A 27,941-nucleotide genomic window follows, 5' to 3' on the forward strand; every position below is an offset into this window, starting at 1 on the left:
TGTATTTATGAGGGATTTTCAAAAAGTCTGTGGAAAAGGTATGATGAAAAAAGTATGTGTGGATTTCAAGTAAATGTATAATTCCATTATACATTTATTATACATGGGATTAGAACCAGTGCTCTGGCCCAGCGGTGTGGCCTAGTGGCTAAAGTCTTCGTATTGAATGCACCGGGATCCCATGTGATTCTAACCCCGGCGGCCCCACTTCCCATCCAGCTCCCTGCCTGTGGCCTGGGAAAGCAGTCGGGGACGGCCCAAAGCCTTCGGACCCTGCACCCACACGTGAGACCTGGAAGAGACTCCTGACTCCTGGCTTCGGATCAGCACAGTTCCAGCCATTGCAGTCACTTGTGGAGTGAATCATCAGATGGAAGATCTTCTCTGTCTCTCCTCCTCTCTCTATATATATCTGACTTTTCAATAAAAAATAAAACAAATTAAAAAAAAAAAAGAACCAGCACTCATATGAGATCCTGATGTGCGCAAGGTGAAGACTTCAGTCACTAGGCTACCATGTCTGGCCCTTCAGTAATTAACTCTTAAAGTACAGCTGAAAAAAAAAATTATTCAACCATGGCAGATGCAGAATTCTCTCAAGGGAAACTGAACGTGGTCTGGGGGTAGATCTGTACTTAGAATTAGGTTTGGATTTGGCTTTAACAGTATCCTACCGCACTTGGACTGTCAATGCCAAATGGAACTACAGGCATAAATATGTAGCACAAGCCAGTCACTTTTGTTATCTCCCCTGGGGAAGATTACTTTCTGGGTGAAAATACAAAGCTGAATGTCAGCACCGCCATCTGATCCATCGGTCCCTAAAACAAACACGGGTGAAATTAGAACTGTATTCCTTGGCCCTCTCATCTAAGAGACAACAAAGGCTCATAAATATGCTGATAAGCTCCATTATCCAAATAACCCTATCCACGGAGATCTAAGAATAAAAAGGATCCTCTGCTCAATTTCAAAAGGCTAACAGGAAAATAATTACAACTGAGCAATTACCTGCACTACACTTTGGTCTCTTTTCTTCTTGGCCTGACTGAAGTTTCCATTAATGTTATGATTTAAAATGAATCTGAATTTTATACAACCATCACAATGAAATACGCTCAGAAAAGTATACAAAGGCTAACGTTGTTATGAAAACAATTAGAGTAGAGCATTTGACCTTTTTAATTCTTTTACACAGAAATACCTGTTATTCTGAATTACCAAGTCAGTCCTGAGCTTACTGTCTTGTCCTACACGTCTGTTGAGTGGTTTATATCTTACTAAAGAAGTAAGAGAACCTTAGAGACAGACAGCTGGCTTTGATTTTTTTTTTAAATAGCCTTTTATCTTGAAATAATTTCAAGCTTACAAACAGTTGCAAAAATGCAACAAAGTGTTTCCAATTGTTAGTATTTTGTTACATCTGTTTCCTTTTCAGTGCTTTTGACTTTCCTGAGCCACTGGAGGTAAGCTGTAGATGTGAAGCCTCTTACTGCCGAATATTCCAGCGTGTCTCTCTTAACACCACATTCCCTTACAATCATAACATAGCTGTCAAAGTTAAAAAAAAAAACTAGCAGGGGATTCCATATGGGCGCCAGTTCTAATCCAGCTCCCTGCTTGTGGCCTGGGAAGGCAGTCTAGGACGGCCCAAAGCCTAGGGACCCTGCATCTGTGCAGGAGACTCCTGATTCCTGGCTTTGGACTCGTTCAGCTCCGGCCAATGCGGTCACTTGGGGAGTGAATCATTGGATGGAAGATTTACCTGTCTTCTCCTCTCTTTGCAATAAAAATAAATACATCTTTACAAAATTTTGGAACAATAAGATAAATGGCAGGCCTTATTCCAACTGGAAAGCAGTTTTGAAATATGTGTCAATCCCTTTTCATTTCTGCATGATCTGTGACTAAGGTACTTTAATCAGCAGCAGTTAGCAGACTACGGTCTGTGGACTGCTGGTAAGAAGGGTACGTTAGAAACAGCCCTGCTCGTTGTCTACAGTAGCTCCAACAGCTACAACAGGACACGGGAGTACTTGCATCAGTGACTACAAAGCCTAAAATAATTATTTGGCTTTTTATATAAAAAGTTATGTCACTCATTCTTCAGATTAAATGAGCACAAATATACACATACTGGCAATAATTAGAAATTTCTTGAAAGCATCATAAAATTGGGGAAAGATTTAATATTTATTAGTAAGTGAAACGTTAAATTAAGGAACACAGTCTGCGTATTTATGCAGACAAAAAAAAAACAATGACTTGAGTATCCAGAGAGAAACATGACCTTAGTATATAAAATTATCAGGAAGGTTACAAAGTGAAATGATAAACTCATTTTATTCTTTAAACACATTCTATATGTGAACACTATGTAAGTATACGTTTTATATAGTTTTTCTAAATCAGCAGTGACCTCTCTGAATAGTAGGATTATGATTGATTTTGTAATCTTCTGTATAACTTCCTGAAAAGTAGTCCAAACATGTATATCTTTTATCTTATATAGAATAGCAGAAAACAAAGGAAGATGACGCCTGCATCTCCATGGGAAATGTGGACGAAGCTCAGGCTCCTGGCTAGCCCAGCTCCAACCAGTGCAGCCTACCAGCAGGAGAAAAGCAGAGGGAAGATTTACTTCCCCATGCCGATCCCACCCCCTGCCTCTGCCCAGAAGCCTTTCAAAGATATAAAATAAATCTTTTTCCAAAAAAGAACCTGCTTTTCATGATATTTACCTCCTTATGTTAAATGGATTTCTATTTAAACTGTTGACAACATTCTGATAAAGTTAGGAAAGCTAATTCATACATTTCCAGTTGGGAAAAAGAGATGCCATCTGTTGGACTCTAAGAATCACTAGCTAATCTTTAAAGAAATGGAATTAACCAGAAGCAGTCTCATTCATAGTGACTAACATTCTTTTCCAGTGTACAGCATACCTTTTATAAAATTTCAAATATAACCCACTTATTTGTCTAGTACAACGTAATATCAATGTAAATCAAAATGTTCTCAAATGTAAACAAAGATGTCCTCAACCTCCTTAACCTATCCATGCTCAATATTTGTGGAGAAATTTATATCACCTTATGGAATTATCAGACTGATTTAACAGGGCATTCAAACTAAGTGTTGCTGTTGTTGTCTATTTAAACTTGTTTGAAGGCAAAAGCAAAAATTTCAACTTAGTTTTACTTTTAGCTTATTTATTTTTAAACTCTTTCAATTACTAAATCATAGAACTTAACTTTTAAAAATGGTGACTCACATTAAACCCAGAAGAAGCTGCTGGCTTTGGTCTGGCCTAAAAGCAGTCCAAGGAGTGAACCAGCAAAGGTATCTCACTGTCCCTCCCTCTAAATCTGCTTTTCAATGTTTATAACAAATCTTGAAAAAAGGGCTCTTATAGTAAAGATAACTGCAGTGACTGCCAGAGGTCTCAGACAGGTTAGTACTAGGTATCACTACTTCCTTAATCCTAACAGTACATTATTTTTTTTTTATTTCATTACAAAGTCAGATATACAGAGAGGAGGAGAGACAGAGAGGAAGATCTTCCGTCCAATGATTCACTCCCCAAGTGAGCCATAACGGTAGGTGAGCACCGATCTGGAGCCAGGAACCAGGAACCTCCTCCGGGTCCCCCACACAGGTGCAGGATCCCAAAGCCTTGGGCCTTCCTCAACTGCTTTCCCAGGCAACAAGCAGGGAGCTGGATGGGAAGTGGAGCTGCCGGGATTAGAACCAGCATCCATATGGGATCCTGGGGCGTTCAAGGTGAGGACTTTAGCCGCTAGGCCACACTGCCGGGCCCAACAGTACATTATTATTTAGATATCTGACATGACATTCACACTCTTTATATCTAAGAAATTCTTGAGCCTCTTCCTGAAACTGAAATGTTTGTCCATACTTGAATCCTCAGTTGAGATGGACAGCAGGGAGCTGATTTCCAGCTTTCTACAATAGCCCTTACTAAAACTGCTCATGTTCTCAAGTCATTATTTGAAACTTTACTTAAAATTTAAAACAAATTTATTTATTTATTTATTTGGAAGCCACTGGAGAGGGACAGGGAGAAGGTGACATCTTCCATCCGCTTTTAACTCCCTAAAAGGCTTTAATGGCAGGGATTGGGACAGGCAAAAGCCAGGAGCCCAAAGCACCACCTGGGTCTCCCATGTGCATGGCAGGGTTCAAAGCACTTGATCATCTTCTGCTATTTTCCCAGGAGCATTGGCAGGAGGCTGGTTTGGAAGTGAAGCAACCAGTACTTGAACTAATTCTTACATGATGCTGACCTTGCAGGAGGTGGCTTACCCACAATGTCACAATGTAGCCTGACTAAAAAAAAAATTTTAAGGATTGCTTATTTAGAAGGTAGACTGATGGGGAGAAGAGAGATTGGAAGAGGGAGGGAGAGAGGGAAAAAAGAGATCTCCCATCCACTGGTTCATTCCCCAAATGTCTGCAACTGCCAGGCCTAAGCCAATAGTCCCATGTGTGGCAGGAACCAAAGAACCTGGGCCATCACCCGCCGTTTCCCAGGTGCATAGACGAGCAACTAGATGGGAAGTGTGGAAGAGACAAGACCTAATCACAGGTAGTCTGAGTTGTGAGCATCCCAAGAAGTGGCTTAAGCCTCTGGAATCCGCCTGCCTTGGCCCTCCACCAGGCTATGTAAGGACTTAAAAGGGAGGGCAGGCCTGTGTTTGGTGTAGCAATCCCACGTCAGAGAGCCTGTGGGCTGAGCTCCAGCTCTGCTCTTCATTCTGGTTTTCCACTCATGGGTAACGTGGGAGGGAGCAGGTGACAGCTCTGGTTCTGCCCTTGCTACCCAGGTAGCCCAGCCTTGGCTGCTGCAGCCATCTGGGGAATAAAAGAGAAGACAGGGGAAATCTCCAAGTAAAGAAACATTTAAAAAGGGAATAGATGCAAGGAACTTATAAGATCACACAGATATTTGCATAAAAGCAGGGACAAAAGAGGCAGCAAATAGCCCAATTTCAATAATAAATTGCTATGTGCTAAGCATTTTACTTACATTTAGTGCTTATACACACTGAAGCATTTATCTGTTTTGAAATATATATATTTATTTGAGGGGCAAAGGAACAAATGGGTGGGGAAATGGGCAGCTGTAGTAATCGCACCTTCTGTTTCACGTCCCAAGGCCAGCCATGGCCTGGCTGCTCTGAGGCCAAGGCCTGGAACTGGACAGAATTCATGTTGCCCAGGTGGGTGGCAGGAGGCCAACCACCTGAGCCATTACTGTTTACCTGCAGGGTCTGTGGTACAGGGAGCTGGAGCCAGAGCTGGGCACTCCACCCCCATGAGGGACACAAGTATTGAAAGTACCAGGGCAAACACCTGGTCCTATACCTCCATTGCAGAGCTTATGCAATGACTCATTCCTAGTCATAGAACTAGTTTGGATTTGTGGACATGACATTAAAGTAGGGACAATTACCAGTGTTAGATTCACACTAACTGGTTGTTCTTGCTACCTACCTCCTAGGTAATTTGGTTAAATTTCTTTCTGTGTGTTTGCTTACATGTAAAATGAAGTAACAATACTTATTCTCATGGGGTTGCTCAGTGAGGATTAAATGATTCATGTACACAAAGTCATAAAAGTATGACCGGCACAGAAATTGTCCGGATCTTGTAACTGCAACTACCACTGGACAAAACACAGCTGGGCAGGGCGTTAGAGACTGGATGTCTGACTCCACGTCTCATGATACCTGCTTAAGTCTTTTATCTCCTAGTTCTGCATCCAGTATCTGTGTATAGCTCAGAAAATGAACTATTAGGCTAAGTGAGTTTTTGTGGGACACTGCTAGGTGTTATTAAAAGGATGTTTTAGTTCGTGAGAAAGTATGAATGCAGAGTCAGCTTTATTTGATCAATGGTCCTAAGAAACAAGTTTAAAAAGTTTAAGTCTTATGAACATTACTTCATTAACTTGCTCTCAATAGCTCTTAAAATAAAATTTTTTAGGGCCCGGCAGCGTGGCCTAGCGGCTAAAGTCCTCGCCTTGAACGCGCCGGGATGCCATATGGGCGCCGGTTCTAATCCTGGCAGCTCCACTTCCCATCCAGCTCCCTGCTTGTTGCCTGGGAAAGCAGTCGAGGACGGCCCAATGCAGTGGGACCCTGCACCTGCGTGGGAGACCTGGAAGAGGTTCCAGGTTCCCGGCTTCAGATCAGCGCTTACCGGCCCGTTGCGGCTCACTTGGGGAGTGAATCATCGGATGGAAGATCTTCCTCTCTGTCTCTCCTCCTCTCTGTATATCTGACTTTATAATGAAATAAATAAACCTTAAAAAAATTTTTTTTAAATCTGGGTTACTACTGGGATATTGTAAAACTAGCCTGCTTTTCTTTATCCTATTTGAAAAACAGATCTAAAAACACTATAATCTCCAAAACGTTCTTACTAGATTAGATATTTACAGTTGAAATAAGAGTATTGACAGTAAAGAAACAAAAATAGAAGCTACGAAATAAAAAGTAGACATGGCATAAACCAGGAGTGGGAGTGGCCTAGAAGAAAAATAGTGGGCTCCTCCCTCTCAGGTTACCACTCCCATTGGAGGGCACGAAAACCAGGACAGGGGTTGGGGCGTAGACAGAAAGGCACCCAACAACATCTGTGTGGGCTGGATACTGGAGCTTGTTAGATGGAACTAGGCTTCAATGCCCACTGACATGTATAAGAGCTGAATGGGATGTTGGACAGACTGGACTAGTCTGCTGCACACACTGGCAAACCAGGGCACGGGCGGGCCTGGTGGGGGTTATTCTGAGTCGCTCTGACTAGGCTGCAGCTCCCACTGGTTTATGTGAGGGCCCAGTGTGTGCTGGGCAGAATCAGGCTGGACTGCAACACCCATTGGTTCTAGTGGAAGATTGCGCTGGAAACAGAACCAACGCAACAATTGCAACCACCAGCTGAATGGAGTCATGGACTGTGCCGGGTCCTGTACTTTTTAGTTCATACAAGAATCTGGTCTGGGAACACTTCAGATGAAGTTTCTTTGGGGATCTCCCCAATTAAACTGCTGGACTCGGAACCCTAACCATGAAAAGACAGAAGACAGAACAAGTCAATCAACCACCTCAGCCATATGTTGGTAGCGTAAAACTGGGCAAACGGAGACTGTATGATGGACTATGTCAATCAGTCGATTCTTCAATGACCTCATCGTGCTTGGAGTGGCAATAGTGGCAGCAATTCAGAACTGTTGAACTATCAAAACCACTTGAGCAAGACCCTCGGAGCATGCCCCACTCAGGGACTTGGAGTGGGTGGGAGACTGGGTGGGGCTTCTCCCTTAATGTCCCCCATTACCCCAGATACACGAAGGAAACAATGTGGAAATAATAGTCTTACCCACTTTCCTGTAGCCCTTGAACCTTTTTACCCTAATTAACTATGTAAAGATTGTCAAAAATATAATAATATATATATAAAAATGGGAAAAAAACTCCCTTTCTGGATTGACCTGTTAGTTTCTGTATCTTAAACCCAATGTGCTCAGAGTGCCCTCCTCTCCTCTTTCTTCTTCCTCTCCAAACCTCATCTTTCTAGTTTCTTCTTTCCTCTGAAAGCCCCTCTGTTTCAAATGGTATCCAAAACACAAGGATTCTATTTTCTATTTCCATTTCCACTAGCCTGGCTCACACGGTCATCGCCCCTCATCTGTTTCAGATTTTTGCCTTGCAAATCATTCTTGATGTTATTTACTAGTTGCTGCCATTTTTGAAAAACATTATTATTATTGATACGCCAGACATTCTAATATAGAATCTCATTTAGCCTTCAGATGATGCTGCGCAGCCTCTTAGCCCACTACCCAGAAGAATGAAGTGCTTGTGGATGAGACAGGTTTGGGAACTTCATCTGAGGTCATGCTGCCAGTAAGTGGCCTCTGGTCAAGTCTGGCCAACGGAAAACTGCGATTAGATCACTTCCATTCTGTTGTCTCCGACAGTAACAGCCAAACTTCCTGGCCTGATATGTAAAGCAGTGTAACACGGTCCAATCCTCCCCTTTCTGCTTTGCACAATCATCCTATGTTACCATATTCTTTACCTCACTGTACCCTAGCCATACTCAGATATTTCCCTTCTTACTGTGGTTTTACCTGGTTCCCACCTGGAAATGCTCCCTCTGTCCTCCCAAAATTCCACATACACTGTGCAGCTTAGCTCAGAGAGCATTTTCTTGATATATTCTTTTCTGGTTTTCCCTAAAGAATGTTATTTTCCTGTTAAGTATTTTATTCTAAATCTCCCTCACAGCAATACTCAAAGGACTGCTACTGTTTTCCCACTGCTTCTTTCCCTTGCAGGGCAGAATTACACCTTGCCTTCCATATCTTATGCAGTTTTCTCTTCTCAGACTCAACAGTAACTTAATGTTGAATTAGAGTTTATGTTGCTACTCTTTTCCAGAAAACACCTGAAACAGGGAATTGCATTTTTTATTTTTAACCAAGATGAACTCAGAGTGGAAATGCTTGAAGTATAGGATTTACTATTAAAGTTTCAAAAGCATTTAGTTGACAAAAGAATCCAAATTATAGAACATTATATATGGTTCAAATTTCATTGAGTCCCTACTGTATTTGTAAATATTATCAAATTGAACTAAACCAGAGTTTTCATAAAAACTGACATTTTCAAAAAAGCTTTATTTGCTTTAACCTTTCTCTTCCTTTTGATGAGATTAAGACTGTAAATGGCAAGTGGTTAAACAGGAGCACCAAAATGCTGTGTGCAAGGCATCCAGCCTTAAACAAACACTGCAAAATGCCAACTCGGAGGCTTCTGGGTTCACATATTTATGAGTCTGTCTGTCTTGGATGTTCTCTTTTAAAACTGCAGTTCTTCAGGGAGAGCTCTTTTCAACTCTTCGCATGAACATTCAGTAATATGTGCACAGATCTAGACTTTGTAGGTTCATTCAATATCACTAAGACTCTCCACAACTAAAAAAGAGAAGTAGAGCAAATAAAATTTGAGATTATATCTAACTATTTTATTTACACTACACTGAACCTGTATAGTTAAAAGTTCTTTTGATATCTTTGGCAATGCCAAACACGCTCATTTGTAAACTATAATCCTCACTTTAAAAATTACCTCTGTATTACAGACTTTCATTAATCACTCATCCGTGTCTTCTCAGGTAAAGAACAACCATGCATCCACTGTTATTTGGCTATTTCATTTCCATGTGAATTTTAATGCTCTTCCTCCCCACCTTATCCATCTTCCACAGTCTTTCCAGGCACATTACCAGGAAGCTAGATGGAATTTATCTGGGACTTGAACTAGCACTCTAAAGTCACAAGGAGTGACTTCACCTGCTATGACACAAGGCTGAAACTTTTGTAAAATTTGAAAACTCCTTAAATTTATTTCTTAGTGAAAGACAAGCAAATGATTATCATCAAACAACCTTGTGCTAGGACTACCCCTGCAGCATTCCCAGGTGTGTTAACAGGAAGCTGGATGGGAAGTGAAGCAGTTAGGCCTTGACCTGGCATTCTGATACAGGAAGAGGGTGTCTTAAGTGCAACTTCACCTGCTCTGCCGTATCAACCACCACTTACTATTTTTGAAGAGGAAAACCTCAAGTTCACTCGTTTCTCTTCTGATAATGAGACAAGCAGGGCACTAATCTCAGCATATTAGTTTGTCCCAAATTTTCTTTGGATTTCCAATAAGGTATTTCTAATACTGGTTTTATTTAGGCTATTATTGCTTTTTTTATTCTATTACAATTTATGCAAAATCCACTTAAAAATAAAATTTTATCAGACTGGCCATTTTCTGGACTGGCAGCATAAAAATCATTCATAACTACCCTTCCTGTGGACCCCTACTTTCTTTAATAAATCCTTAAATTTTTTTTTTAATTGGAAAGTCAGATACACAGAGGGGAGGAGAGACAAAGAGGAAAATCTTCTATTCACTGACTCATGCCCCAAGTGGCTGCAATGGCCAGAGCTGTGCCAATCTGAAGCCAGGAGCCTTGAGCCTCTTCTGGGTCTTCCACACAGGTACAGGATCCCAAGGCTTTGGGGCGTCCTCAACTGCTTTCTCAGGCCTTAAGGAGGGAGCTGGATGGGAAGCACGGCAGCTGGTACAGGAACCGGCGCCCATATGGGATCCCGGCGCCTGTAAGGCAAGGACTTTTAGCCACTAAGCTATTGTGCTGGGCCCCTGGACCTCTACTTTCATTAAGGTTGAAAAATTAAGATGGTTACCTATACTTCCTTGTCACTGGAAGTCACGTGATCCAATTGTGACTTAAGTGGAAATCCTGGGAGGATCTACCATCTCAAAAAGCCCCTGGCCTGCCTTAGTCTTCACTCTTTTTCCTAAAAGTTGCATATGTAGGGGCTGGCACGGTGGGGTAGCAAGGTAGTCCTCAACCTCCGGCACTGGCATCTTATGTGGGTACCAGTTCGAGTCCTAGCTGCTCCACTATCAATCCAGCTCCTTGCTTATATAAGACCTGTGAAAGTAGTAGAAGATGGCCCAAGGCTCCTGGCTTCCAGTTTTGAACTGGCCCAGCCCTGGCAGCTGCTGTGGCTTTCTGGTGAGTGAATCAGCAGAGGAAGATAACTCACCCTGCCCTCCCCTCTGTAACTATACAGTATCTTTAAAATCAAAGTTACATTTGTAGAGGTATACTAGATGTCTTGCATCCATGAGACAAAAAAGGATAATGTGAAAGGAAGCCATACTCCTTAGTAACAGTATTTTAAGAGTTAAGAACACTTAAACATGGAAGGGATTAGTTTCTTTCATTCTGTGTCAGTGTTTAACAAGGACTGAAACCTAAAGTCTGTGTGTACAAAGATAGCTTACTAAACTCATCAAGTGATTTAGTATATCTGCTTTTTATTGATTCTGTTTGCTACCCAAATTTAAAATGCATCTCAAATGATCAAATCCTTTACCTTAGTGTTTTGTGCTGTGTTGGACAGACTAATTCTCCTTAAAGTGATTAAATTTAGGGCCCAGCGCGGTGGACTGGTGGCTAAAGTCCTTGCCTTGAATGCACTAGGATCCCATATGAGAGCCGGTTCTAACCCCGGCAGCCCCACTTCCCATCCAGCTCCCTGCTTGTGGCCTGGGAAAGCAGTCGAGGACGGACCGGAGCCTTGGGACACTGCACCTGTGTGGGAGACCTGGAAGCAGCTCCTGGCTTCGGATTGGCTCAGCTCCAGCTGTTGCGGCCACTTGGGGAGTCAATCATCAGACGGAAGATCTTCCTCTCTGTCTCTTCTCTTCTCTCTATATATCTGAGTTTCCAATAAAAATAAACCCTCTTTTAAACAGGTGATTAAATTTAGACATATGTAACTAATGCCTGCAGACTCTTAACTATTGCTGACATTTTCACTACTAGATGTAACTGGTAACCTAAAGCTGTATTTTCAAAATTATCCATGTCAGACTAACATTTAAAATGACTTAAGATTAAAGTATTAACTTTCATTATGAAATATTAAAACTATCTAGTCTCATAGCTTTTAAACATGAGAAATAGCAATGCCAATAACAACAGCAAGTCATAATCAGTTCAGAGGAAAGCCAAAACCTACCCAATATTTTTCATGTAGTGATGTATTTCAAGACAAATTCTAAAACTAGTTATTTCCCTAAAGAGCTGCACTAAATTGTTTGAGATGTAACTTACAGAAACACTGGGACAAGAACAGGCATGAAAGAAAGGAGAAATCTCCCCTACCACGTGCCTTGATGATGCCCCATACTCAAGATCTTCACCAGCTCCTCACTGCTTCTCTAAGTCCAAACCCCCGGCCAGCCCAGCCTCCCGTAGCAGCTTTACTTCTCCTCATTTCTACACTTGGATCAAAATCTATTTCTTCCAAAAGAAGGCTATACTGTCTGTTCTTTTATGTAAAGATGTTCCTAGTGGTGATGATAGAGAGAAGTTAGGAACATTTGAAGCAGAGGAATATCCCTAATGATACCACACGATTGCCCATAAAGATTTAGAAGCATTTTGTTCCTCACAATAAGCGGGATGTATTTACATTAAAACAATTATTCTAAAACTAAAAATTTTTTAACCTAAAACTAAAATTTAACTGAACATCCCAAGGTTTCTTCCAAGCCTATTCCACACACACTCTTCTAGTTCATGTTGGTGTCGCAGGGAGAGCCTCTTTACAGCAGCTTGAATTGTCCTTCAGCATCTAAACAGGGGACAGCACAGAGTGCTCAGGAAATATCTTTTCATCACTGAATGCTCTAAATCCACAAGCCTTCTAATGTGTCTAGTAAAATTATTTCTAATTTTCTAATTGAAACATGTGCAAAGTTCTAGAAGCAAAATTAGACTATTTTGGTTCAGGCAATGTGCATGCTAAAACTAGTTTCATGCAATTTGTTGCTATTATTGTATTGTGACAAGGCAAACAAGTAAGATTTATTCATAATTATCTGTACATAACCAAAAGTAGCTCTAGGAATATAAGAAATATTAATATATAGACATGCTTATCAAATAAACTTTATACAGGTGTAAATCTATGTAAATCTATTTTACCGTCTTAATAGAACTCCTCTGTTTTTCTTCCCAAACACTACTGCTCAACTCAAGTGTGCAATGAATATTTGCCTCTCTGTCATAGGATCCAAAAATGAATAACCTGTGGTACAAAAATAAAATGAGAGTATTATTCCAGTTATAAACATTAAAATTTTACTTCCTAATCATTTAACCAGAAAAAAAAATACATTACTCTATTATTATTAAAGTCTTAGCAAAGGAAAAAACAGTAAAACGTTTGGTACACCCTCTAGTGGAAGACTGAGGCAAAGGTTAAAATCAGGTGAGATTCCATAACATGTTTTTCTCTCAGCATGTAAGTCAAATAACAGTATCTATTTACGAGGAAAAGAAATCGACCAAGTTCCTCACTGAGGTAACAAGTGCTACACAGATCTTCAGAACAGACAATTGAATCTGAAAAAAATGCTACGCAGTGGTTTCTTCAGTGCATCGTCTCTACAACAACTAAACACCCAAATGTACACAACAGTTGTTTATACACACACATAATTCACCATCTATTACCTTTCTACATCACCTGTTAATGTGACCTTGGGCAAATTACTTCACTCTAACCCTGCCTCCTCTGGAAAAATTACAGCAAATGTAGTACTTACCTCTGAGCTGTGAGAGTAACAGAAGACATGTACACAAAGCATTTGCGTAATGCTTTACAACAAACAAATGCATAAAAATGCCTACTATTTCTATTATTATCTTAAAAATAACTGTCATAAAATGGTACCATTCAATTTTACTGTTTAGAATTCTAACCTAAAAAGGCCATTTGAGGTCTATACTTAAGATTACGAAAAACTTCTATACTGAAGAAGCAAAAAAGTGACATCCCCCTGGGCTGACCGGCTCCCTCCTCCAATTCATGGTCCTTCCCACTAACCCGCCCTCCAACAGGGAACTAGGTTCCTTCCTAGTCCAACTTCCAAGATGGAGTCCCTTCCTCGCATTCGGATTACTGTGAGGTACTTTGTGAGAACAGGGTGGACAATGCCACACTGCTGGAGGAAGGCACTTTTAACTTCACTTTCCTCTCGGATTTGAGCAATTTCTGCGGCCACAATGGCAAGCAGTCTGAAGTTCTACATGTCCAGGTTTTTTTGGAATCTGTTCCTCCTACTCCTGTTCTTGTTCCCTGTCAAGCTGAAGAGCCTGTCCACTATACCGCAACTGCATGGAGTACCTACCCAAAGCCGATGGAGGGCCCATGTCCTCACCCAAAGAACTCTCTGACCCCTCTACCGCCATGTTTTCTGAGCGGGCCCCCCAATATCCCAAAACTACTTGGGGTCCCTCCTAACCCGGAACCTTCTGCCTCCATATCCTTCACTTCCTGTATGGACGCCATGTTCCCAGGTCTCCTCTTCTCCACTTCCTGCTCTGCTGCCATCTTTGCAGGTTCCTCCCCTTCCACTTCCTGTGAACAGACCCTGTCCGCCATCTTACCTTTCTCCTCTTTTCTCCATTCTCACCCTCTGCCGAGCCGGCTCTTGCTCTTAGGTTCTTCTGACTTAACTCCAAAAATGCCCCCGCCTCCTGCCCAGCCACCTCAAGACCTAAACTCTCTCTAGCTCTGCTGCCGCTACAGTAGCTGCACATTTTGCCCGCTTTAACTTTTTTCCCCCGCTTTTGTCAATCAACCACCCGCTTAGCTGAGAGGCAGGGTAAGAGATAAGCTAATTAACATCTGTTTAAAAGAAAAAAAAAACTGTTACTTGCCAAACTTGTTCTGTAATTTGAATGAACATTTATGTATCAAAATAATCAGGTATAGAGTTGTTCTAATCCACTGTTAAATTATTCCAAAGCATGAGATAAACCCATGCACTCTTATCACTGGTTTTACAGAGTATTTCCAGGTTAAAGCACGTTGCAGAAGGGGTGGGAAGTCATGAAAGGAAACTTTTGAGAGAAACACATCGTGTATGATTTATGTGCAACGTAACTGATCATTGTCCTTAAAAATTGCCTGTAGCATTTTCTGGATATTTATCAGCTGTATTACTGCTTTTTCAAATGTACAGTTTAACTGTAAACCTGTGCTCTTGTTTCACATTTATAGCAGACTTCAGACCTTTGGTAAATGTTTTCTAGAGCTACTCTTTTATAGTTTTCACTTGATAATGTTGTTATATGTAATTAATTTGGTTTTTCTAACTCCTTTCTTCATTCCTCCTCCTCCTCCCCTCTCTCTGACGCTAGTTTGATCTCCAGATCTTAAAGTGATAGCTAACTTGTTAGACCAAGGAGCCTAATTATTTTCTCATGGGCATTACCTTATCATTGTCAGGATGTGCCTGTGACTACAAATTCCTAGTTCAGCCTATGAAGGAATTTAGGGATAGAACTGAGCATCCCCTTGGCTGACATCCCAAGGCTGCCTCTGCTGTCCACTTTACCAGAGGCCCTAGGAAGAGTAGTGAGGTAGGCAGCAGGAGGCCGTTAATGCAGCTTTATACAGTAACCTGTTCTCAAGAAGACCCAGCAAGGCCAGTCTGTCCTTGAGTAGCACCTGTTTGCAATGTGGGAAGCTCCAAGATTGGGGAAACAGCTGCCAATGATAGAAATGGCTTTCAAAGAATCCTGTCAACTCTGCCAAGAGCCAGGCCACTAGAAATGAAACTGTCCTAGTGGTCAAAGAATTCCTGGGTCAGAACCATGGTGGGCCACAAGCTAGAAAGCCCTCTGCTTTGCCCAACTCCCAAAGCATCCATCGCTTCAGCGACAACACAGGTAAAGCTGTGTATTTCACTCAGAGACACCATCTGTCCTATACCAGCCTCCTTTTCAGGCTAGCTCTCCTCTCTGTCCAGCCAGGAAATGGGAGTCAACGAGATGTCTCCCCAGGGTTTCATATCTCCTTTATGATGAAGAGATAAATGGTCCTGGGCCTCACACACACCTGGCGAGACCTTAATAGCCACCTAATTATCATACCCTCCTGTCAACCTCTGGATTTGGATAATAGCACAACTTTTTTGGGTGCATCCAGACTTGAAACTCCAGTGCCCATGTGTGTAACTCCTCAGAAACAGTTTTTGCTGGCTGGCACTGTAGCCTTGAAGGTCACTGTCAACTGCAGCCCTGGCCTTACCACATAGGCCTTTACTTAGCTCCTGCTAGCAGCCAGAGTTCTCAAGAGCAGGAGGCGGGAAAGAGCACAGGCCTAGAAGCAGGCCAGACTATCTCTACTAGAGCATAAACACTACATGATCAGAAGTGTTTCTCTTTTCCACAACCATGTTATTTTTGTTCTTTTTACAGCCTGTTCCTCAAGGCTTAATTTGACAGTCTTGACCAATTTTTCATGCATGTTCCAGCCTAAGCCTCCCCACTAATACCATACAACAAAAGGCTGGGATATTGGGCCTGAGTAGAAGTGACCCCAGTTCCCTGCCAAAACCAAGCAGACACTCCATCCAAGAATGGCTGGAATGGGGAATCTGCACAGAAGGTCAACACCTGCCAGGATGATCCATCTGTCACCACAGAGGCACCCCCGAGAAGCTCCTCAAGACCAACCCTCAGAGACTACATATTCCAGTGAGCTTCAGGGAGAACTCAAGCCATCTTTTCAAAAGGACTTTTGATAACTAACCCCTCCCTCCATTCCTGTGTCAAAAGTAAAATTTTTTCAAACCAAACGGTTAACCAGTTTCTTTTGCAGAGCTAGGAGCCTCCCATTCCTCCCCCAAGAGTTGAGACCACTGCTGAGAGAACACTGTGCCCAAACTCAGCCACAAGAAGCCAGAGAGGAGAACAATGCCCCTTTTCCTTTATATATAACTCTCTCCACGTGGACTCCCAACTAACTCCTTGTTCCACTTTTTGGACCCTCTGTTCTACTACCCAAACTATTCCACTGTCTCCCTTCAAGGAGCCCTTAAGCCTAAGTTGGCTATTTACTAGCTGTGGAGACATCAACCAGGCGAGGACTGGCAGATCAATTTCACCCATATGTCCACCCACAAAAGCTTCTGTGAGAACACACGGACTGCTGTCTTCCAGACCTGGCTGCTGCCACACCTTTGGACCCCAACACCTCTCCTCTCCAGCCTGGCAATTTGGTCTTCCTCAAGATCCTCCACGCTCACTCACCTCAATCTCTGTGGACCAGCTCACACGCAGTGATCCTGACCATGCCTACAGCTGCCAAACTCCTCAGTCACAGTTCCTGATGTCATGTTTCAATGTTATTATTCCAAACAGCTGTGTGGCACTGGGGAAACCCAGTAGCATGCCGCGGTCCTCATACAGGGCTACGTGGCAGGGTGTCCGGGATCTCTATTGACCGGCCCCAGCCCCATCTCTCAGTATGGCTCAATATAATTGTCCTGCCTCCAGCACCAATTCCTCTTTTGTGTCATTTTCCTCAGTTTCAGTCGACTGTTACGAATCTCATAGCAAGTGCCAACCTCAGGGAATCAATTACTGCACAGGAAGATCCAGAAGGGGTTTAATAAGCACACGTCCGGGTTTTATCATCTGCCGGAACTTGCTCCCAACTCATGGCTATAGCGACTGTGGCAGAGTCTAAAATACGGCCCAACGTGACCACATTCGATGGATTATGCAGCAAATAGAACTGGAACAACAGATAGGATCTGGGAAGTGTACGAGTCGCAATGAATCAAATGCTCCTCCAATCGGAATTTTCCCATGCCCCCTTCAGTCTGCCCATTCAGATGCTCTCCTCCTACACTTTTTTTTTTCCCCAATCAGGTTCTCCAGGTTCCTTTACTCCCCTGAGTCGTCACCCCTATTCAGCAAGCGGCAGCCACAAGACCAGGGGTTCCCTATTATACCAAAGAGGTGGGAATGTTAGCCCAGAGGGCCCGGGGTGGGGGAGCAGGCGGAAAGCCCCTAGCTGGCTGTTGTGGGCTAAGGAGTTGATTAGACTAGTTGGGATGGGCAGGAACAGGAACTGGGTTTGTAGCTAAAAACACCTAGACTAACTGGACTCATCTGTATCCAATTTCCTGGCTAAATTAGAACTTGAGGGGAAGAGTATATCAGGAGAGGTGAAGGAGCAATAAAGCGAGACCTTGCAGACTTCTACCATCACTGGTCTGTGGGTGCTTCATCCCCAGACCCTCTCCCTGTTCACGCTACTGGCTCTGCTGCTGGGAGCAGGTGGCGGCAAAAGTTCCGGCACTGCACCAAAACAGCAGTGCTACTGAGACTAGAATGATAAAACCAGGCTTTCTTGGGGTCTGCTCGCAGGTGAGGCTCACCAGGTGAAGGTCCACAGATAGTGGGCCAGGGAAGTCGCACCCAGATTGAGGCATGCCTACCTTGTGGACCTTACCTGGGAGCAGACCCCAAGAAAGCCTGGTTTTATCATTCTAGTCTCAGTAGCACTGCTGTTTTGGTGCAGTTTTTATATAACATTGTCTAGCCTTAAAATCAGAATGTAAATCTGCCTAGTTCTTTCTGGCACAAGCTTGGGAATGGCTTCGCCATTCATCAACATTTTGGCTGTTATTCTACTACTTTATCATAGGGTAGGAGCGAGATAAGAAAAGCAAATAAAGCATTTTAGAGAATCTGAGAAAACTCTGTCCTAGGGTTGGAGTACTCAAAGAAATCCTGTCTGTACTTCCCAACCGGTAAGTCTCAATGAACTTATGGCAACAACAAAAAGTGGGAGGAATTTCTATAGTTCCTAATAAACAATCACACAAGGAATTTTAAACTTACTGCTTAACAGACCAAAGGCAAAAATAAGATAGGCCAAATACATTAAGAGGATTCATAATTACAAATTACTAAGTTCAGAAAATTGTGAATTTTCATTCACCAAAGCTTTGCTGCCCCCTGCTGGTCACAGAGTAAACTATCTGAGGATCTTGGCAATCAGGCCCAGAAGGCTGTGCGGCCAAATTCCTGACTGACACCAGCTACCTTCAGGATTCAGGAATGAGAAACAGCGGCCGGGAATCATACCCTGAAACCGTAAGTTATGCCACACTTTTTGTAATACTTTAGGGATGTTTTTAAAAGGAATCACAAAATTAACAACAATCAACTCAAAATGAGTCATGGGACTAAAATTACTAAGCCTTGCCGGAAAACTTATAAGCAAATCTTTCTAACCTTGGACTAGGCAACATTTCTTAGATATGATAACAAAAGCTTAAGTATCAAAAGAAAAATAGACAAATCAGACTTCAGTGAAGCTAAGACTTTGTAGACTTCAAAGGATACCATCAAAAGAAAAAAAAGAAAAAATAACCTACAAAGGAAGAAAATATTTGTAAGCCACAATATCAGACAAGTGCCTAGTGCCCAGAAAATAGGAAAAAAATCTTACAGATACAATCCAAGATAAAAATGGGCAGAGGTAATAAATAGATAATTCTCATGCCATCTGGAAAATGCAAAGTACAGTTCTTTCCCACTGAAATGGTTATAATCAAAAAGAGACAATAACAGGGATAAGAGGATATGTAGAAGCAGTCTTCATAATATTGCTGGCGAGAAGAAAATTGTGGAAAATAATTGGACAGTTACTTTAAAAAGTTGACACAGGGTTGACACATGGTCCAGCAATTCCATTCATAGGTATATAAACAACAAAAGCATACATACAAAAACTTAAAAAAATGAATTTTCACAACAGCATTATTCAAAACAGCCAAAAATTAAAATATCCATCATGTCATCAATGAGGTCAATAAAACACAGCACATCTATACAACAGAATATTATCTGGCAATAAAACAAAAGGAAGTACATGCTTCAATCTGGATTAACCTTGAAAAAATTCTAACTAAAAGAAACCACTTACAAAAAGGCCATTTAATTCAGTGTCTGAAACGGGAAAATTATTTTAGACAGAATGTACATTGATGTGTTAAACAAAAATTTTGGTAGGCCATTGATTTGGATTGAATTCTTGCTTTAGCATCCAACAGACCAGAATGGAGTTACTCATGCTAAATAACACTTAATAAAACTGAATTTTCACAGGCATACTGAAATTTGTTGTGATTTGTTATTCGACAAGCGTTTACTTCAGGTTGGGTAGGAGAAACAAAGGGAATGGGAACTGCTAACGGGCATGGGATTTCTCTGGGACGAGACTGACGACAGTTACACAGACGTGCAAATACACCAACAGAGAACTGAGCATTTTAAATGGATGAACTGTATGGTATGTGAGTTGTATCTCAAATCTGTAAAGAAAAAAAGCAGAAAGTTCTGTGACAGGTTATATCAAAAGTTTAAAAAAATACTAATAAATGTTTAAGTTAATACTATGCATCAATAGGGTTCAGCACCATAGCGTAGTGGTTAAAGTCCTCGCCTTGCACATGTGCTGGGATCCCACATGGGCGCTAGTTCTAATCCCGGCACCCCACTTCCCATCCAGCTCCCTGCTTGTGGCCTGGGAAAGCAGTGGAGGACGGCCAAAAGCCTTGGGTCCCTGCACCTGCGTGGGAGACCTGAAAGAAGCTCCTGGCTTCAGGCTTCAGATCAGCGCAGCATCAGCCATTGTGGCCATTGTGAAGTATCAGATGGAAGCTCTTCCTCTCTGTATATCTGCCTTTCCAATAAAAATCAATCTTTTTTTTGTAATCAAGGAAGAATATTCAATAATAATTTAATTTTCTACAAATACAAAGTGAAAATTCCCTAATAGTTCATTATCCTAGTCCCGCAAGGTCATAACAAATTAAATAAAATATTGCAAATAAAGTAGCTAAGTGGTGAGGAGACCAACTAAATTCTAAATATATATGTGATTTTCATATGTCACAAACTGTTCATTAGTAAACAGTGGATTTTCAGTCTGATACAGATTTTGGAAGATTTGTTTTACAGAGAATACTGAAACATGATCACAACACATTTTGCTACACCTTTATTTTAAGAAATAATTTTCACAGTTGCTTCACTTGCATTTTTTATCTAGTACATATTACATTTCTATTTTACTGAAATAAACTAATTTCCACTTAAAATGAGGTTATAAAGCATAAGCCAGTTCTCCTATCTTTCTCTTGTTAAGGGAAAATAATATAATAACTCAGGAATATTTCCTCATATTTTGTCAAAAACTATTCACTCACTGTTTCTGTTTCTACTTTTTTCTGCTTGACAACAAAATACTCTGCTCTTATTTTCTTCAACACTGACAATCTTGAGAAAAAACTTAGTCATTCTCTTTACACTGAAGCTTTCCCTTTTTGTATCATCATTGCAGACACCTTAAGCATAGTAACTAGGTAACAAAATTCAAGAAGGCAGTCAATATTCTTCTCCCTATGCAGGTCTCAGAACAGGCAAATGTCTAATTAAAAAATAAACCAATCTTTAAAAAATTATGCATCAACATATAAGAATTTGTCTCATTCCTAAAATTTATTTCTAGGAGGAAAATATTTCTTAGAATCTTCATAAACTACAATATGTGCATAAAATTAATATTTCTTCTCTTTGCAAGAACAGCTATTAGCAACAGATAGGGCAAAAGTTAGCTAGACTATTTGGTTCCTAGATATAATTCCTAGCATTTCTTGTGCCTGTTTTTGACCTGACCTTAGTGCATTCCTTCAACCATAATGACTTCATATTGACTGTCAGATTTCAATTTCTCAAAATCACGCTTTATTCCATTTTTTTCTGATTTCTTCACTGGTATCTTTTCATATGTGAAGAATATGTAAATTTCTGAAGACATCAGGAAGGAATCTCCCACTGGAACACTAGTAACAGCTGGGCAAATTTAGAAGACATTCTCGTTAATCTTAAAATGAACTGAAATCACATTTAAACAGGGCTGTGGGAAAATGGTGTTGCAATTTGAACATCAGCGATTTGAAACTTTATGAATTTAAAGTGGGTCTAAAGTATCAGAAGACAGGGTATAAGACCAGCAGGGCTAATTTATGAATGCAGCCCTAACCATATGATCCAATCTTGGGTGAGAGTATAATTGCAAAAAGACAAAACAAAACAAAGAAACTGAACACTTTATAGTAAGAATTTTTTAACTTGTATGGACAAAACAAGCTAGAGTGAAGTAAGTTGAAAGTGAAATGAGCAATGGGAGAAGAGCCAAGACAAAGAACAATCCCACAGGGGTGGACTGGAATGGAGATATTAGGTCATGTTTCCTAAACTATGAATGTTACAGATACATATGTTCATGGACGTACACAGAAAACGATTTAATTCTGCCCACTACTGGTATCTAACACCTTTCTTCATTAACCAGCTGATTCTAGGATAGTGGCAGAGAAGACAAAAGATAAACCTGTGACCGACTGCAGGTCGACTGTTGTACTGAAGTCTTAAGGATAAAAAGGAAGCAGTGAATTCATGGCACACGCACACAGGCGCTGGCTCTACTGGCCCAATCCAAGACAATTTAGGCATTACAATAATTAAGGACAGTAAAGAATCCATGAGAAAACAGGAATCTTTGAGTCCATGCTGGTAAGTGAGGGAATAAATGAAGATTCTTAGTAACACAGTAGAACCTCAACTATTATCATGATATTCATGTTGTATTTTACATTAGCAAAATGTTCAAAGATGTGTTTAAGATTTGTTTTAATTAATTAATTAAGAGAGGCAGATATACAGAGAGAAGGACAGACAGACAGAAAGTTCTTCTGTCTGCTGGTTTACTCCCCATTGGCCGCAATGGCCGGACTAAGCCAACTGAAGCCAGGAGCCTGGAGTTTCTTCTGGGTCTCCCACATGGATACAGGGTCCCAAGGCTTTGAGTCATCCTCTACTGCTTTCCTAAGCCACAAGCAGGGAGCTGAAAGGGAAGTGAAGGAGCCGGGATATGAACTGGCCCATATGGCATTCCGGCAGGTGCAAGGCACTGATTCAGCCACTAGGCTATTGTGCTGGGCCCCAAAGATGTATTTTTGAAAGGCAGTAAGATAAAACATCCTAATAGCTGCTAAGACAACAATGATTCTTTAAGAACAATGTTAAGTGTGACTCAGTGAAAAGCTGACCTTAGTTATACTTTCCTACTACTTGTAATGAGCACAGCTATCTTTCAAAACTGCTGTGGAAGGCCCAGTGCAATAGCGTAACAGCTAGGCTCCTCGCCTTGCATACGCCGGGATCCCTTATGGGCACTGGTTCTAATCCCGACAACACCACTTCCCGTCCAGCTCCCTGCTTGTGGCCTGGGAAAGCAGTCAAGGATGGCCTGGAGCCTTGGGACCCTGCACCTGCATGGGAGACCTGGAGGAAGTTCCTGACTCCTGGCTCCCGATCGGCACAGTGCCGACCGTTGCGGTCACTTGGAGAATCATCAGAATCATTGGACGGAGGATCTTCCTCTCTGTCTCTCCTCTCTGTATATCTGACTTTGCAATAAAAATAAATCGTTAAAAAAAAAAAAAACTGCTGTGGAGTCTGGCATTTTCACCCAGCTAAACTTCACACCTCTGCTTTCGCAATCATCCTGATTTTTTTTTTTCTTTTTCATCCTGATTTTTTAAAAAGATTTATTTGTTGATTTAAAATCAGTGTTACAGGGGCTGGCATGATGCCTCAACTGGCTAATCCTCCACCTCCAAGCATCAGCATCCCATATGCACCAGTGTATGTGCTACTTCCCGTCCAGCTCCCTGCCTGTGGCCTGGGAAAGCAGTGGAGGACGGTCCAAAGCCTTGGGACCCTGCACCCGCATGGGAGACCTAGAGGAAGCTCCTGGCTTCAGGCTTTGGATCAGCTCAGCTCCGGCTGTTGCAGTCATTTGGAAAGGGAACCAAAGGATGGAAGATCTTTCTCTGTCTTTCCTCTCCATAAATCTGCCTTTCCAACAATATAAATAAGTTTCTAAATAAAATCAGAGTTACAGAGAGATGGGGTGGGAAGAAGGGGAAGGAAAAAAGGAGAAAGGGTGAGAGGAAAAAGAGATCAAAAGAATCTTCCATCTGCTGATCCACTGCCCAAATGGCTGCAACTGCCGGGGTTGGGCCAGGCTGAAGCCAGGAGTCTGGGGCTTCTTCTGGATCCCCCACGTGGGTTCAGGTGCCCAAGAACTTGGGCCAGCTTCCGCTGCTTCCTCAGGCACATTGGCAGGAACTAGATTGGAAGTGGAACTTGAACAAATGGAATGTGGGTGTCCTAGACAGCTGGTTTATCTGTTATCACTCATGCAACATGCAGGTCCATATCTTAACTTCTTAAAAAAATGTAACATACTGACAAAACTCAGCACCCTAACATGTATCCATTTTATCATTCAGTGTCCCCTACACCTATGTGACACATTCCTCTTAGAAACTGCAGCTAGAATATTTGTCCTGAAGAAAATGCCATTTTATTAGAAAATATGATGTACGTGGTAATACGTTAGCCATCTTACAATACATACATTTCAAAACACACTGCACATAAAATACATATTTTTGACAATAACATTTACAAACTAAAGGTTAAACAAATAATTTTCTTAAAAAATGAAAATAAGAGCTAAATAATCTATCAAGTTTCCTCTGTTGCCTTGACTACTGTAAAATTATCTCTTCAATACAGATGTTTTTGATATTATTTATCTTCTACTTAATTATAACTGAGCATGTCTTCTTTGCAAAACACTTCATACCCTTTAGATTAATTCTAAATTAAAAATAATATTGTAATTAACAGTAGGACTAAAAAATAGCAATTGAAATTATTTGTGGTTAAAATATCAGTTTCTGTCAACTCAAAAACAGGCAGTTATTAAGAATGGACTGCTTTTTTTTAGTACTTGGTAAAAATCAAGTGTTGGAATTCTAACCAACAAAATTCTTGTTCTGCCTTCTAGTTATTGATTGGGAAATTGAAAGCTATATTGCAGATAATTAAAAAAATCTTTTTTTTTTTTTAGCAAACAAACTTAATTTTAACTCTGATAAACACACAAAAGACAACATAGTTTGGCTGAAGGATTCCTTTTCTTTGTAATACTGAACCAGAGTATCAAGAGATAATGATAGAAGCTGTCTATCGCACGCTCAGCCACTGTAGCTAACTGATCTCAGATCACAATTTTCAGCACAGTGGCACATTTGCCTAATCAAGCAATAGTAAGGTCACCAGACTAGAATGTGAACTCAGTGCTTCCAATACATAAAAATGTATATCATTTCCATTTCTACTGCCTTCTAAAGCATGAAGCTTCGGGCTGCACAACAATTTCAATATACTGTTTGAATTCTATTAATGAGTCTAATTTATGGTAATATAGAGAAAATTCAGTCTTCAATTTTATAGTTCCTTATGAGAAAAAAGCAGGTTACAAGTATTCCACAAATCTAATGTTTTTCTCAGTCCAACATGACTTACACCATGCCTGACTATACTTTCTCAATGCCTTATACAGTTTTTAATTCCACAGCAGGCTTTAAGTGAAGCGTGTCAGAGGTAAAGCAAGAGAATGATGGTCAAGCAGCCACAGGCTAACAGACCTGTAACCAAGCCACAACCCTACGGTAACACTAAGGCCAAGAGTTTTTTTCTAAATATCTAACTGTTATACCTATTTTACTGTATACAGTTTTTTTTAATATACTAAATATAAAATACATTAAGTCTATTTTTTATTAAAAATTCCTTGTCAACCTTTGATATATAACACACAATCCTGTTACCCTAGAACTTAGGAAAAAAAATATTTAAAATCAGCATATTCAAAATCAGCCTATTAGCAAGGATACAACTGTATTAGGTACAAAATATAATCTGGGTACTAAAGTCTTTATTTTTAATAGGGGTTGGAAATAAAAATAAATGATAAGTAAAAACTTTAAGTAGTATAAAGAAATGTCACAGAAAGATAGCATAAGTATAATATGCTTGCATTTAGAACGAGTAGGAGATATTATGAAGGTACCAATTTTTCTGATTTACATCAGATTTTTTTAAAGATTTATTTTGTTAGAAAGCCAGAGTTACATAGAGAGAAGGGCAGAAAGAGGGAGGAAGGGGAGAAACTAGGGAGATTCCATGTGCTGGTTCACTCCCCAGATCAGATGGTCAGCTGGCAGCCAGGAGCTTCTGCGTCTCCTATGTGGATCAGGTGCTCCTCCCTACCCTGCCTACCTAGGCATTAGGGTGCTCCTCCCTACCCTGCCTACCTAGGCATTAGGGTGCTCCTCCCTGCCCTGCCTACCTAGGCACACTGGCACGGAACTAGACTGGAAGTGGAACAGCCAGGTCTTACATCAGTACCCATATGGGAAACCAGTACAAAAAGCAGTGGCTTCACCACTAGGCTTCCTAACCCTAGGGGGGTAGCTTTGACAACACACTATGAGGTGCCTGCATTGTGGTGTAGTAGTCACCAGTTGGAGTTCTGGCTGCTCCGCTTCTGATCCAGCTCCGTGTTCATGTGCCTAGGAAAGCAGCAGAGCACGGCCCAAGTTCATGGCCCCTGTACCACATGAGAGATCCAGATAAGGCTCCTGGTTTCTGACTTCAGACCAGCTCAGTTCCAGATGTTTTAGCTATTTGAATAAAACTAACCAGCAGATGGAAGAAATTTCTCTCTCTCCCTTTCTCTCCCTGTAACTTTGCCTTTCAAATAAAGAAATCTTAAAAAAAAAAACAAAAAAACCTGAAAAGTTGATTTCAGAGGCAAAGAATGAATGGAGCAGCCTAGGAAAAAAGCATAGAATTAACACACAAAGCTTGATATTTTAAAAATCTATGCAGAGAATGACAAACTTCATTCCATGGCCCAAGCCTAGTCTACTGTCTCTGGGCCACCACTGGGTTCAATAGAACATTTCATGACACATGAAAATTATGAAGTCCATGTCAAATTGTAATGGCACATAGCAATCAATTAACTTAGATACTGTATACGAATGCACTATAAAACAGCCTGGGCAGATGCAACAGACCATACAAACCACAAAGCCCACTGTTCCTTCAGAGAGAAAACCTGCCAATCCCTTCCTTTAGGAAGGCACATGTAGCTGAAGTGCTATGAATGAAGGACCAGGAAAAGAACGGTGAGAAAGCAGCGGGAGAGGCAGGTGGGACCTGCAGGCGCGATGGGACCTGGTCCGCTGTAACGAGAACGAGAAGCTCCTGAAGAGTTTGAAGCAGAGAACGACAATTCGGTCTGTATTCTGAGATGACTCCGCTGTTAGGCGGCAAGCAGTGTTAGAAGGTAAGTAAGGTCAATGCAAAGTGACTCAAGCACAGTGTGAACACAGCTGGGATCGTGGTGTTGCAAAGTAAAATAAAGAGGTTAGACAAGGTTACTTCCAAGATCTCTCTGGTCTGAAAATGCTAAGAATCCATATTCTTAAACTCTGAGCTTACAGCTTTTCTGAGTATTCCAACTACTAGAAACAAAGATCAAAACAGCTGTAATAGAACAGTTTTCCAATAGGTGCAGTAGGTGACAAACACGCACAGCACTATGCAGCTGGAAAGTTTGATAATCACTGCAGCTCTTCTCCCCAGCACGTTCTAAAACTTGCTGTATGTATTTGGTGATCTAGAAAAGACCATTTTTATGAAATTAAATGTATAGTTAAAGTATCTACAAGTAAATAATAGAAACACAAATGGGAAATAAACATAAATATTACTTCAGTGCATTTTCACCCCACTTTATTTCCCATAAGGTGCTAATGACAAAATAAAGAACATACCTGCTACATTCTAACAGTGTGACTTTAAGACGGCCTTCAGTAAGTGCCCACTGTTGTACATGAATATGCTCTTCATCTTTTTCAAATCCTTGCAAGGTTTGGTATGGGAAAAACGGCTTAAACCTGACAAAAGTAAAGATACATCTAAATTTTTGAATTAATCAACAGCCACAGTTTAAAGCATAACACAACCTACCCATATGAATCACACACATACACCTAATACTGCATGTGTTCTACAAAGCTTACCACACTCTCCCATAACTGGCAACAAAGGGCACCTTCTCTGCAGCAACCACAAGGCTCTGATTAACAAGGCAGGACACGCAGAACAAAGGCAAAGTCCAGATGCTGTCAGTAGGTCCTGCAGTTTGGCTGGGGCAGGAAAGACCAGGGAGAAAGAGCATGCCTGCAGTACCAGACCAAATTCAGATTGGGTTGTTCCACAGAAAAAGACGGAATAAACAGTACTGTGTTCATGATGATGATACAGTGACAATGGCATCAATGAACACCAGACAAGGTATCCATCAGCAACGGTCTGGCAGACCGCGCTACTGCTTCAGCCGCTTATCTCACCGAACGCTCACACCCTGGGCTGTTGCTATTATAGCCTCTGTCTCTAAACGGACAGTAAGGCTCAGAAATGCTGAAGGATTAGTTCAACTTTATACAGTGTGT

General features: G+C 41.2%; 1 protein-coding gene across 1 annotated transcript in view; it reads right to left on the reverse strand.

Moving 5' to 3' along the window:
* PDZD8 (PDZ domain containing 8) overlaps positions 1-27,941 on the reverse strand; it is a 57,325-nt gene that overhangs the window by 12,201 nt on the left and 17,183 nt on the right. Inside the window, exons 2-3 of the mRNA XM_004579785.3 lie at positions 27,261-27,383; positions 12,607-12,709 (exon numbers count right to left, since the gene is read on the reverse strand). Of these exons, the coding sequence (XP_004579842.2) occupies positions 12,607-12,709; positions 27,261-27,383 (226 nt within the window). The remainder of the gene's footprint in view (positions 1-12,606; positions 12,710-27,260; positions 27,384-27,941) is intronic.

Source organism: Ochotona princeps, chromosome 13 (genome assembly GCF_030435755.1).
Source record: "Ochotona princeps isolate mOchPri1 chromosome 13, mOchPri1.hap1, whole genome shotgun sequence".
NCBI classification, from domain to species: domain Eukaryota; kingdom Metazoa; phylum Chordata; class Mammalia; order Lagomorpha; family Ochotonidae; genus Ochotona; species Ochotona princeps.